This window comes from Echinops telfairi, unplaced genomic scaffold, assembly GCF_000313985.2.
Source record: "Echinops telfairi isolate 266 unplaced genomic scaffold, ASM31398v2 ScPeMD7_7420;HRSCAF=8458, whole genome shotgun sequence".
Lineage (NCBI taxonomy): Eukaryota > Metazoa > Chordata > Mammalia > Afrosoricida > Tenrecidae > Echinops > Echinops telfairi.
Genome location: NW_022111320.1, coordinates 44373775 through 44386030, shown reverse-complemented (window position 1 = coordinate 44386030; position 12256 = coordinate 44373775). Strand labels below are relative to the sequence as shown.

General features: G+C 50.9%; 1 protein-coding gene across 1 annotated transcript in view; it reads right to left on the bottom strand.

Moving 5' to 3' along the window:
* Positions 1 to 6547: 6547 nt before the first annotated feature.
* Positions 6548 to 12256, bottom strand: part of COLQ (collagen like tail subunit of asymmetric acetylcholinesterase) — a 50926-nt gene continuing 45217 nt past the window's right edge. The window contains exon 16 of the mRNA XM_045297693.1: positions 6548 to 8156. Coding sequence (XP_045153628.1) covers positions 8087 to 8156 — 70 coding nt within the window. The 3' untranslated portion in view covers positions 6548 to 8086. The remainder of the gene's footprint in view (positions 8157 to 12256) is intronic.

The following is a 12256-nucleotide window of genomic DNA, read 5'->3' as shown; positions in this document are numbered from 1 at the left end:
GAAGTGCCAAGCTGTTGGCCAATAGGCCAGTATCTAATGCTATCCCCTCAGCTCACCCGGCTCCACCCACCTGGGAGGCCATGTATGTACACCCGCTCCGCCCCTGGTGGTCCCGATGGACCTGATGTCACCCTCCCATCCTTCCATCACAGCCCCGACAGAGCAGTGTGCTCTCAGCAAGTGGAGGTACCAGCTTGAGGGACGTAATGGAAGTGCTTCTCAGCAACTGCTGACATCCCAATCGACACAAGTCACAGGGATAGACTGATGAGAGACTGCAAAGTTCCCTTGGAAAGAGGGATTCCAGAGGTCATGAGGAATTGGTCCTATCAATGTGATCAATCCACATCTCTCACAGCTAAGGATGCCTTAGAAGGCATCTCCAGGCTCTATGTAATTAAAAGAAGTACCCGTAGGAGTTGTGCATAGTACCTGCAGGGGGCGCCAAAGTCAAGATGCTGGCTGCTCTGAGTTTGGCCCAAAGAGTGAATTGATTGTGATTTTGGTGTACTGTGGCCCCCTCGGACCCAGTTGGGAGGTTTTCCAGCACTGCAGTCTTCACAGAAGTTGGCTGCCACATCTTTCTCCCAGGGAGTGGCCAACCTTTTGGTTCACGGCCAAGTGCTGGCTCTCCACACCCCCAGGACCCTGGCCCTCTTGAACAACTGTGGTTTGATTCCCGGTGACCAGTTCTTATGCAAAGTCACACAACTGCCCCAAACCTTAGTGAATTACACTTGATCTTAGCCAAAAGGCCGAGAAGCGATACCTTAGTGAATTTAAAGAACAACCATTTTATTTGATCTTACACGGCCTGTCTCAGGCATTTGGGCAGAGCTTGGGTGGCCACTTCTGTTCCTTGTGTGAGAGCATTCACGGTCATTACTCGGCTGGGAGGTGGGCTGGATTGCAAGGCCCACGCTGTCTTCACACACATGGGTGACTGTCACCCAAGTACCTCCCAGCACTTCCAGCACAGCAGTGCGGGGTAGCTGGCCTTGCATGTTGGCCAGCTTCCCCTGGAACAAGTTCTGAGATTTGTGTGACCCTCTTATGACCTAGCTGGGGAAGGCAAATAGCATCACAGCCCTTAGGGCAGCGGTTCTCCACCTTCCTCATGCTGTGACCCTTTCATACAGTTCATGTGGTGGTGACCCCCAACCATAACATTATTGTTGTTACTTCATCACTCGCTTTGCTACTGTGATGAATCGTCATGTAAATATCTGATAGGCAGGATGGATTTTCATTGTTACACATTGAACATAATGAAAGCATCGTGATAAATCACAAAAATAATGTCAGTATAGTGAAATATTTATTTCTAATGACAAGTAAATGAAATTTTGTCTTGAAGCATGGTGTAGCATGGGTAATAGTCTTCATTGCCTGATACTCAAAGGTGGGTGTATCTGCATGTGGGTGTATCTGCATGTGGAGATGGATAGAGGAGCGGTGTCTCAGTTCCCAAGACCATCAGAAATATGTGTTTTCCATTGGTCTTAGGCGACCCCTGTGAAAGGGTCATTCGACACCCACCACCCCCAAAGGGGTTGCAGCCCACAGATCTACAGCTTTTGTAGATCACAACAGTTAACAGCCCACCTAGACTTAAGAGGAGGGGACGTAGACCCTTAACCTCTTTAATAGAAGAATATTAAAAAGCCACCCACCTTTTCTCCCTGGGCCCTCTGTTATGGTTCTTGGATGAGACATTTCCCCAGACTTACAATAAATATGAGTCACCCTGTGGGTAGTGGTTACATGTTGGGCTGCTAACCACAAGGTCAGCAGTTCAAAACCACTAGCCACTCTTTAGGAGAAAGACGGGGCTTTCTACTCCAGTGAAGAGTTAACAGTCTCAGAAACTCACAGGGACCGTTCTGCCGGGCCCAATAGGCTTGCTATGAGTCAGCATCGACTCGACGGCAGTGGGTTGAACAATTCTCAGGCCTTCCCAGGGCCTACTGAGTCAAAACCTGGAGTGAGCCCTGGCATCCTTTTGACAAGCCTTTCAGGGGAGTCTGAGGACCATTGCCACAGGGCATGGAGGTCTCCCTTGGTGGGCCTCAGTGAGGATCCCTGCCCACGATGTCTTCAACGTCTCATCCCCGGCATGCATTGGAGTATGGTACTATTTTGGGGTTAGAACACCAGAGACCCAAATATATCAGGGCTGTGGGGAGGCGAGGGGGTCTTCTCATTGTCTTTGAAGAAATCAAGGGGCCAAAATAGCCCCAGGTGAAGTTCTTTTGAGATTGTAGAGTCTCGGCAGCAGAATTCCCATGTCATTTCTGTAGAGGGCGCAGTTGGTGGGGCGAGGGAACAAGCCCTTGTGATCCATTCCTATTCACAGATGTCTTAGAGAGCAGAGTAGACCTGCCTCCCTGGAGTTCCCAGGCTGCTGTCTCTCGGGAAGCAGACTGACACCTTTCCCCAGCTTCCGAGGACCAGGTGGGCAGTTAGCATCGTGCTCCTTCAAAGGAAGTAGCCAGTTGCTTTTCTGTTTACTTTTGGTCTCTGCCCTCCACCCCCATTTAATAAAGTGGTTTCTTATAGAGCAGTAGTTCCCAACCTTCCTCATGCCACGACCCTTTAATACAGTTCCTCATGTGGTGGTGATCCCCTGACCATAAAATTATTTCTGTCGCTACTTCACTGTCAGTTTGCTACTGTTATGAAATAGAGTGACCCCTGTGAAAGCGTCATTCGACCCCCAAAGGGGTTGGGACCCACAGGTTGAGAATAGCTGCTATAGCATCTGCTTCTAAAAGGCAATAACTAGGATTGGGGGCTGAAAAGAACTGAGGGTGAGCCTCAGAGGAAGCCGATTGTGGTTGGTCCTCAGGGGTGAGGACAAGGAGATGGGAAGTCTTCAGCCAGCACCGTTGGGAGACTTGCAGCTCCCTCCCAGATGGAGAGGGGGCAGACTACCCCACACTCCGGGAGCCTTTCCGCCCTTGGACGATAACTGAGTAGCTCAAGTTCCTGGAGGATCCCCTGGTGAGGCGATCCCTGAGGAGGTCCTGGATCTGTGAGTTCATGGCGACACGCGTGGCAGGACGGACCTTCATGTACAGTGGAAACTGGCTTCCTCGAAGACCAGGCTGTCCACTCCCGTCGACCGTCAGTGTTCAGAAACCCACAGAGAGCACACTCTGAGTCGGCACGGACTCAGTGGCAGTGGGAAAGGAGTTCTGGTAGCAGCATGGGCTGTGCATTGAGTTGCAAGGTCAGTGGTTTAAGCCCACCAGTTGTTCCACAGGAGAAAGACAGGGTATCTGCTCCTGTAAAGCTTTAAAGTCTCGGCAGCCCACAGGGGGTCAGTCTGTCCTGTAGGGTGGAAATGAGTCGGAATTGACTTGGTGGCAGCGAGTATTTGTCTGGGTCACCACGGGAGGGATGGGGCAGGACAGCTCCAGGAAGGCTGTCAGCAGCAGAGGCTGGCTCATTCATCTCAGCAGGGTCTGGAAGTTCCTCCGGAATTTACTCACATGCACCCCGTGTGCCCATCTGAGCCTGGTGGGAGCCCTGTGTGTCTGTCCCAAGTGGTGCTCAGAAACCTGATCTTCCTAGTCACGTCTTTAAAGGACTTGCTTTGCTTACAAATGTGTCACTCAAATAGCTTTGCAGGTGGAGAGAAAAAGAGCCCCCGGGTTCCCGAGGGTGCTTCAGGCTGTCTGAGACACTCCCAGCAGCAGGCTGCACCCAGGAAAGCATGAAAGGTAGTCCAGGACTGCCGTGGAGAGTCAGAGCTGGGCCCTGCCCTCCGAACTTCAAAGTTCTCTGCAAAGCTATTAGGAGATGGTACAGGCGGCCCGGCGATCATCGCGAGAAGAGGGCAATGCAGCAAGTCCGGTGGCTTTGGGGCGTTTTTTCGGCTATCAAATGATCAAAGCCATGCCTGCAGCATACCCGTAGTCTAGCAAGACTGCAAAGGCATTCTGGAGGGGGAAATGGTGTAAGCATCACCCACCTGTGACTCCGAGACACTGAGTGAGCATGTGCTGCTGGAGGGACAGCACCCACAGACTCGTTCCCTGAAGGGTTTCCGCCAAACTGACAACCAGATAGCTCCATGCCCAGGACATGTGGGAGAGACGATCCAGGGAGAAGCCTCGAGAGCCCGTGTGCTTGTGTTTCCCCAGAGTCCCTGCTGCCGCTGCCAAGCGTCACAGCGGCCCTTTCGCGCATCCCTGTGTGCACAGCAGAACCGCTCCACAGGGTTTTCGAGTGCTGACCTTCCAGAAGCCTGCCTTCCGGGCGCTGCTGGGTGGTGGGGTTCAGTCGCCACCTGGTTCGCTGAAGGCCGAGCACGCGAACATTTGTGTCTCCCGTGGGGCTCCTGCCTGGGGACTCCAAGTCAGTATAGCTACTCTTGCCCGACAACAGGCTCCCCGCAGGCAGTGTTGATCTGATGGGCTCGTGCAGCAGCGTCTGAGAACCGCTGCCCTTTGTCTTCAGGCTGTGGTCCAAACAGCTATCCAAGCAAACCCACGCAACCTGCCTCAGGGGAGAAGCTGCATTCTGAGGTTTCCCAAAGGGGTGATTCAGCCGGAGCCACAGATAAAAGCTAGCAGGGCCTAAGCCATCTCCAGGTGTCATGGACTTTAAGCCTCTGCTCTCTGGGTTAATTCCCCAAGTCCATTGCCACCCAGTTGGTTCCGATTCATTGTGACCCTGCAGGACAGGGTCAAACTGGCCACCTATGTTTCCAAGACTAATCTTTCTACTCCCTAAAGGGTGACAGACTCAGAAACACACCCACCGGAAAACCAAGAGGGCAGCATGGTCCCCAGCCTTTCATCTCCTCTTCAAAAGCTAAAGAGGTCAGATGACTGTTATTACACATGTTCTGGAAACGCATGACTTTAAACCCTTTCTTTTCCTGAGCCTTGCAGGACCTCCCTTGAAAAAGAACCGGAGAGAAGCCCACCCGCACACAGCATTGCAGGATTCCGGGACCAGCAGACTCACGTAGCAGACGTCTAAACATTTGAGCTCTGCAAACAAACTAACGGTGAATTAAGTAGACTCTGTCTGCCCTAGTGGCGTAGTGGTTATGCATTGGGCTGCTAACTGCAAGGTCAGCAGTTTGAAACCACCAGCTGCTCTGTGGGACCACCACAGGGCTTTCTACTCCTGTTACAGGGTTACAGTCTCAGAAAGATAGTTCTTCCTTGTCCTGTAGGGTCGCGATGAGTCGGCGTTGACTCAAGGGCAGTGAGTTTGGTTTGGATGTTCTGGTCTGCTTCCCTCACTCAGCAAGCCCACTTTCCTAAGACCTGGAAGGCCAGGCCTGGACTGGAGTTCTGATTCTTCAGCGCTCCGCAGCTGCATGGGAGGGCATGAGGAGAGTGGCTCCAGACCCTTTTCTTTTCAGCCCAGGACCACCCCGCAGAGGGCAGCGCCCTCGTGTGCACCCACACAGAAACCTAGCCTGCCCCTCCAGGCTCCCCGCGCAGCTCCATGGGCAGCTTCCAGAGGACCGCGTGGGAAAGAGACCTGCGTAGACCTTGGACACAAGCTCGGGGCTGCTGGGTAAGGATCTGAGGGCCCCGCTGGGCTGCTGCCCATGAAGTGGGTGGCACTCCATGGGAGAAAGAGGAAGTTGTCTGCTCCTGTGATGATGTACAATCTCCAAAACCCTATATTGGGTCTCTGAGTCAGAAGTGATTCAATGGCAGTTTGGTTGGTTTGGTATTGGGGTACATAGAAGGAGCTATGTCAGGCACTGGGCAGCCAACTAAAAGGTCAGTGATTTGGACACGGGCCACTCCATAAGGGAACGTTGGAGCGGGTCGTCTGTAGAGAGGTACAGCTGTGGCGACCCGCTGGAGCAGTTCTGATCTGTCCTGTAGAGCCACGAGGCGCTGGAATTGACTTGACAGCAGTGGGCTTGGTTTGGTTCGGATTGAGGTGTCTGGCACGTGGCTTAGGAGGGCAGTGGGCAAGCTCTAAGTGGACACATTCCCTTGGTCCCACAGTGCCTTGTCCTGTGGGGAAGGTCACAGCCAGAGGAAGGCAGAGCCGTGTCCTCTGAGGTCCGAGGACAGCACAGCTTGTATAGAGGGGCCTGGAAAGCAAAGGTTGCTTCCCCAGCAACTCCCAGGCACGGCACGCCCTGCATGGCCGAGAGCACTGCTCCCTAGGACTTTCAAGGGCTGATTTTTCCCTGGTAGACCTCCAGGTCTTTCTTCCTAGGTGCTTCTGGGAAGATCTGGACTGCTAATCTTTCAAGTGCTCACTCTTTCTTAACGGTTGTGTTTGTGACTCCCAGGGATTCCCACGAGTCTACACAGGGTCTCAGCACCAAGCTGGGGAACAACCAGATAAACAAGTCCAGATTCTGTTATCTTGGGCAAGAACCTCCAACCCTCAGACCTCAGCTCGCTCCCTTTTCCCTAAGGAAGAGGAACTGCTTCCACATTCTAGAACCTTCCGCCGGGCCCAGGAAGCTGACTTGCCTTCAGACCCGGGGCCCCATTCAGCAGTGCTAGGACACAGGACCCTGACCTTCAGGGAAGAGAGCACCATCATGAGGAAAGGAACCTCCTTTATTATTTTTTTAATTTCCCACCGGCACCCCTAGCAAGGTGGTGGTGGCTGTGCTGCTGGGACGTAGTATCTCCCAGATGCGCAGTCACAGGGTGCCTGCCTCTGAGGCACCCCTTTCGGGGAAGACACGGTCCACTACGGACCAAACCACTAAGGCAGGGGCCTGCACGGCCAGGTGCCCTGTCTGCCAAGCGTCCCCACGGCCTCACAAAACTTAGGCATATCCGACAAGGGCAGGTGTCCCTACAACTGGCAACAAAAGGCACGTCTGTCTGCATCACAGGTGTAGGGAGGCTTCATGGAGGAGGCATCTTTCCAAAGCCGTGCCAGCCCCCCTCAGGAGAGGGGGTGGTGACAGACAGCTCACAAGCAGAACTGTGGCCTGGTAGCTTGGGGACAGACAGATAGACACACACACGGACAAGGCTTTGCAAGTACAAGACATAACCGGAGGCCACATTCTCTCGGAGTCAGCAGGAGCAGAGGAGGTCCATGCCCTCATGACCAAAGAGGCTCTGCCCTCATTGCATATTCAGCTGGGGCAAGACAGAGAAGTCGGGCATGGGTGCCAGGAGAGGTGGGGGTCGGGGGTCAAACCCAGGCATGGGCGCTGGGGGAGGGCACCTTCTGCTATGGGTCTTCTCAATGGGAAATGGGGAGGAGGGGCTTTCACCACGGTCCAAGGGAGGTCCCGGGGTCAATTTGGTGCCCGGCGTGGTAACCCCAGGAGAAACATCCAGAACAGGAAGACCACAGCTCTGCCTTTGTGTGCAAGGCCAGCTGTCCAGGCTGAGCCCTGGCCCTCCTCCACAGGGGTGTGGTGGCCTGCTCAGTGCCTCTTCACAGTTGAGACTCTTTCTGGGGAGCCACGTGCTCATGCGCTGAGCTGGGCTGTGCGCAGGGTCCCTCCCCAGGTCTGGCTGCAGCTTGGTCAGGGGCCCAATCAGCCCCTTTAGCTCCTCAGCATCCATAGAACGTCTACTTCTATTGAAGTTCCAGGAATCGGCTCCACAGCCCCATGTTTCTATCTAAGAAGCTGAGTTGGCACCGTGAGCCGCACCAGGGAGAACCTGCCATTTCCCCTGGTCTTTGTCTGGCTTCAGGGGGAAATTCCGCATTTTCAGAGGGCAAAGAAGCCTCACACCAAGCCTCTAACAAGATGAGAACACACTAAAACAGGCCCGCAAGGCTGTGTGTGTGTGTGTGTAACAGTGCTAAGCCAAGGCCACCGCCGGCCAGGTCAGCAGCACTCAGGAAAAGAGAGGGCTTTGTAGCTGGCTCTCTGGCTGCATGGTAGTGACGGGGGGGGCATTGCCAGGTTGGGCATGTTGCTGGCTTCCCGGTACTTCGGATTAAGACAAAATGCAGTGCTCCTGGGTTCGTCCAGTCAGACCGAATTTCCAGTCCATCTTAGCAGGAAGAGTCGTCCTTGTTTCAGTTGCACGAAGGTCAGTGGAACCGGACCGGGACAGCTGGAGGTCTGACGAGGTGAACGAGCCGCTGCTGTGCCACCTGCTCCCCACGCCCCTCATGTGAAATAACGGCAGGGTGTGGAGTCGATATAGCAGTACGGGGTACACTGCAGGTCTCCGTAGGACCTGAGAGGAGGTAAAAAACACCATCAGGGAGAGTGCCTGTCCGGCTCCCAGGACGTCGGGTTCTGAAAGCCCACCTCTGATGACTTGTGGCCAACCTCTAACAGCAGCCACTGCTGCCACCTTACCAAAGGCCAGGGAATCCAGAGGGACTATTGTCATTCTCACGGTAAGGGGTTTGGGGGAGTGACATCTTGGCCTCTGGGTAGACAAGGAATGAGCCCTACGAATAACAGTTGTTATTACAAGCGCATCTATAAGAGTTGTAGCACCATCCCACAGAACTTTCTAGAAAGGCGCTAATGCTCCATCTCTGTGTTCAACATGGTGGCCATTGTCTGCACACAACTACTGGACATTTGAAATGTGGCTAATCCTGGAGATCTGGGATTTCTATTTTACTTCATTTGAATTAATTCCCTTCAATAATCGCACCATGAAATGAGTAGTCCTACGGTTACTCCACCACACATCCGTCAGTTTGTCGGGATGTGGTGGCTTACGCGTTGCTGTGGTGATGGAAGCTATGTCACCTGCATTTTAAATGCCAGCAGGGTCACTCATGGTGAACAGGTTCCAGCAGAGATTCCAGCCTCAGAAAAGAAGACGAAGACCAACAGGCAGTCCGCTTCTGAGAGATTAGCCATGGACGCCCTGGTGGATGCCAGAAGACTACCGTGAGACAGTGCTGGACGATGAGGCCTCAGATTGGACAGGAATTCCACGTACAAAGAGGGGAGAGAGCTGCCTTCTCGATGTAGAGCTGACCCTAAGGACATGGAGCAAAGCTCTCTGCACCTTCATTTGCCGATGGGGCATGGATGAAAATGAGAAGAAAGAGCCGTAGGCATCCATTACTAACTGGAATGTGCACTACCCGTGTAGATCTGGGGAAGGAAGGGTCAAAATGGAAAGGGAGTGCCGACGGATTGAGAGGCTAGGTATTAGTGAGCTGACATGAACGGGTATTGGCCATCTTGACTCAGAATCTGCCAGGAAGGACAGACTCAAGAGGGACAGCATCCCAGTCATCATCACAAAGAACATCTCAGGATTGACCTTGCAGTACAATCCTGTCTGTAGTAGGAGAGGATCTGTACCCCTATAAGGAATTCAAATCGACACACCAACCACTAAAGTTATGACGAAATTAAAGCATTCTACCAACTTTTTCAGTCCAAAATCAATCAAGCATGCAATTAAGATGCATTGATAATTACTGGTGGTTGGAATGTAAAAAGTGGAAACAAAGAGGAAGGGATGGTAGTTGGGAAATATGTCCTCTGGTGACAGAAGCAAAGCTGGAGGCCATGTGACAACACTTTGCCAGACCAAAGACTTCTTCATTGCAAAGACCTTTTTTCAACAGCAGACTACACATGGACTCCTCCAGGTGGAACACAGTAATCAAGTGGAGCACATCTGTGGGAAGAGATGGTGGAGAAGCTCAATATCAGCCGCCCAAACGAGGCCAGAGCTTGACTGGAACAGACCATCAATTGCTCGTGTGTGAGTTCAGGATGAAGCTGAAGAAAACTAAGTTCATGAAAGCCCAAATAGGACCTACTCTGAGTCTATCCCACCTGATTTTAAGAACATCTCAAGAACAGATTTGACGCATGGAACGCTAATGACAGGGACCTGATGAGCTGTGGGAGGACATCATGAAGAAAGCAAACGGTCATTAAAAAGACAAGAAAGAAAGAAAAGATCAAAGTGGATGCTGGAAGAGACTGCAGTTTGCTCTTGAACATAGACTAGCTAAAGCAACCCGAAGAAATGATGAAGTCCAAGAACTCAAAGGAGCGTGTAAAGGAGCGTGTCAAAGGACAGCTCCAGAAGACAAAGAAGTATCACGATAGAATGTGGAAAGACCTGGAGTTAGAAAACCAAAGAGGAAGCGCATGCTCAGCATGTCTCAAACTGAGGGGAAAAATTCAAGATTCAATTTGTAATATTGAAGAATTCTATGAGCAAAATATTGAATGACCCAGGAAGCACTCCCTCCCTCCCTCATTCACTCAATCACCTATGCCAAGACATTTGGAAGACAAGTTACCTAGTTAACTGACTGGAATGATCCATCGAACAAGATCAAAGGACATTGCATTGAGCAGATCATGGGCTAATTGGTCTAACGTGTTAATGTGCCGAAGAGCAAAGATATCCCTTTGAGGCTAAGATGTGCCTGACCCAAGCGATGGCATGTTCAGTGGTCTCATGCCTGTGAGAGCTGGACAGTGGTGAAGGAAGACCAAGGAAGAATCGATGTATTTGAATTGTGGTGTTGGGGAAAATATTGACAATACTGTGGACTACCAGAACAAACAAATCTACCTTTGAAGACGTACAGCCAGAATACTCCTTAGAAGGGAGATGGGGAAACGTGTTATTGTAGTTGTTGTTCTGACCCATAGTGACCCATGCACAACAGAAGGAAACTGCACGGCCCTGCACCATCTTTACAATGGTTCCTATGCCTGAGCTCCTTGTTGCACCCATTGTGTCCATCCACCTCCTTGAGGACCTTCCTCCTTTTCACTGCTCCTCCACTTCACCGAGCATAATATCCTTCTCCGGGGACTGGTGTCTCCTGACAATATGTCTGAAATATGTAAGACGAAGTTTTGCCATCCTTGCCTCCAAGGGGCTCTCTGGCCTCCCTTCTTCGAGGACAGATTGAGGTGTCCTTTGAGCAGTCCCTGGTCCTGTCAGTATTCTTCTCCATCACCACCGTTCACATGCATCGATTCTTCCTTCTTCAGTGTCCAACTTGCACTTGCGTATGAGGCAATGGAAAATACCATGGCTTGGGCGAGATGCACCTTAGTCCTTGAAGTAGCATCCTTGCTTTCCAACACTCTAAAGAGGTCTTGTGCAGCAGATTTATCTAAAGCAACATGTCTTTTGATCTCCTGACTGCTGCTTCTATGACTCTTGATTGCAGATCCAAGCAAGACAAAATCCTTAACAACTTCAATCTTTTCTCCATTTATCCTGTTACCTATTGGTCCAGTTGTGAGAATTTAAGTCTTTTAAAAATTAAGTTGTAATCCAGACTGAAGGCTGCAATCCTTGATCACCAGAAAGTACTTCAAGTCCTCCTCACTTTCAGGAAGCAAGGTTGTGGCATCTGCACATCACAGGTTGTTAATAAGCCTTCCTCCAATCCTGATGCTGCCCTCTTCTTCAATAAGCCAGCTTCTCTAATGGTTTTCCCAGCAGACAGATTGAACAAGTGTGGTGAGAGGATACAACCTCGGTGCACACCTTTCCTGATTTTAAACAATGCAGTATTCCCTTGTTTTGTTCACACAACCTCCTGTTCGACAATAATAGTTTCCTCATGAGAACAATCAAGTGTTCTGGAATTCCCATTCTTCTTAAGATTTCCATAGTGTATTCCATAGCCAGGCAACTGCCTTGGCACAGTCAATAAAATTACAAGTAAACATCTTTCTGGTATTCTCTGTTTTGAGCCAAGATCCATGTGACATCAGCAGAGAAATCCCTTGTTCCACGTCCTCTTCTGAGTCCGACCTAACTTCTGTGCCCTGTCAATGTACTGCTGCAGCCATTTCGTAAATGATCTTAAGCAAAATCACACTTTCATGTGATACTAATGATACTGTTCTATAGTTTGAGCATCCTGTTAGGTCACCTTTCTTTGGAATGGGTACAAATACGGATATCTTCCAGTCAGTTGGCCAAGTAGCTGTCTTCCAAATTTCCTGGCATAGCAGAGTGAGTGCTTCCATTGCTTCATCAGCTTGCTGAAACCTTTCCATTGGTATTCCATCGCTTCCTGAAGCCTTGTTTTTGGCTAATGCGCTCAGTGCAGCTTGAATTTCTTCCTTTAGCGCCATTAGATCTTGCTCATATGCTACCTCCTGAAATTGTGGACTCTCGACTAGTTCTTTTTGGAACAGTGACTCTGTGTATTCTTTTCATCTTAAGGCTTCCTGCATCATTCAGTATTTTGCCCATAGAATCTTTCAAGATTGCAACTCGAGGTTTGATTTTTTTTTTTAAGTCCTTTTGGTTCCAGATATGCTAGGCATGTTATTCCCAATTCTAGGTCTTTGCATGCTTCATTATAATAT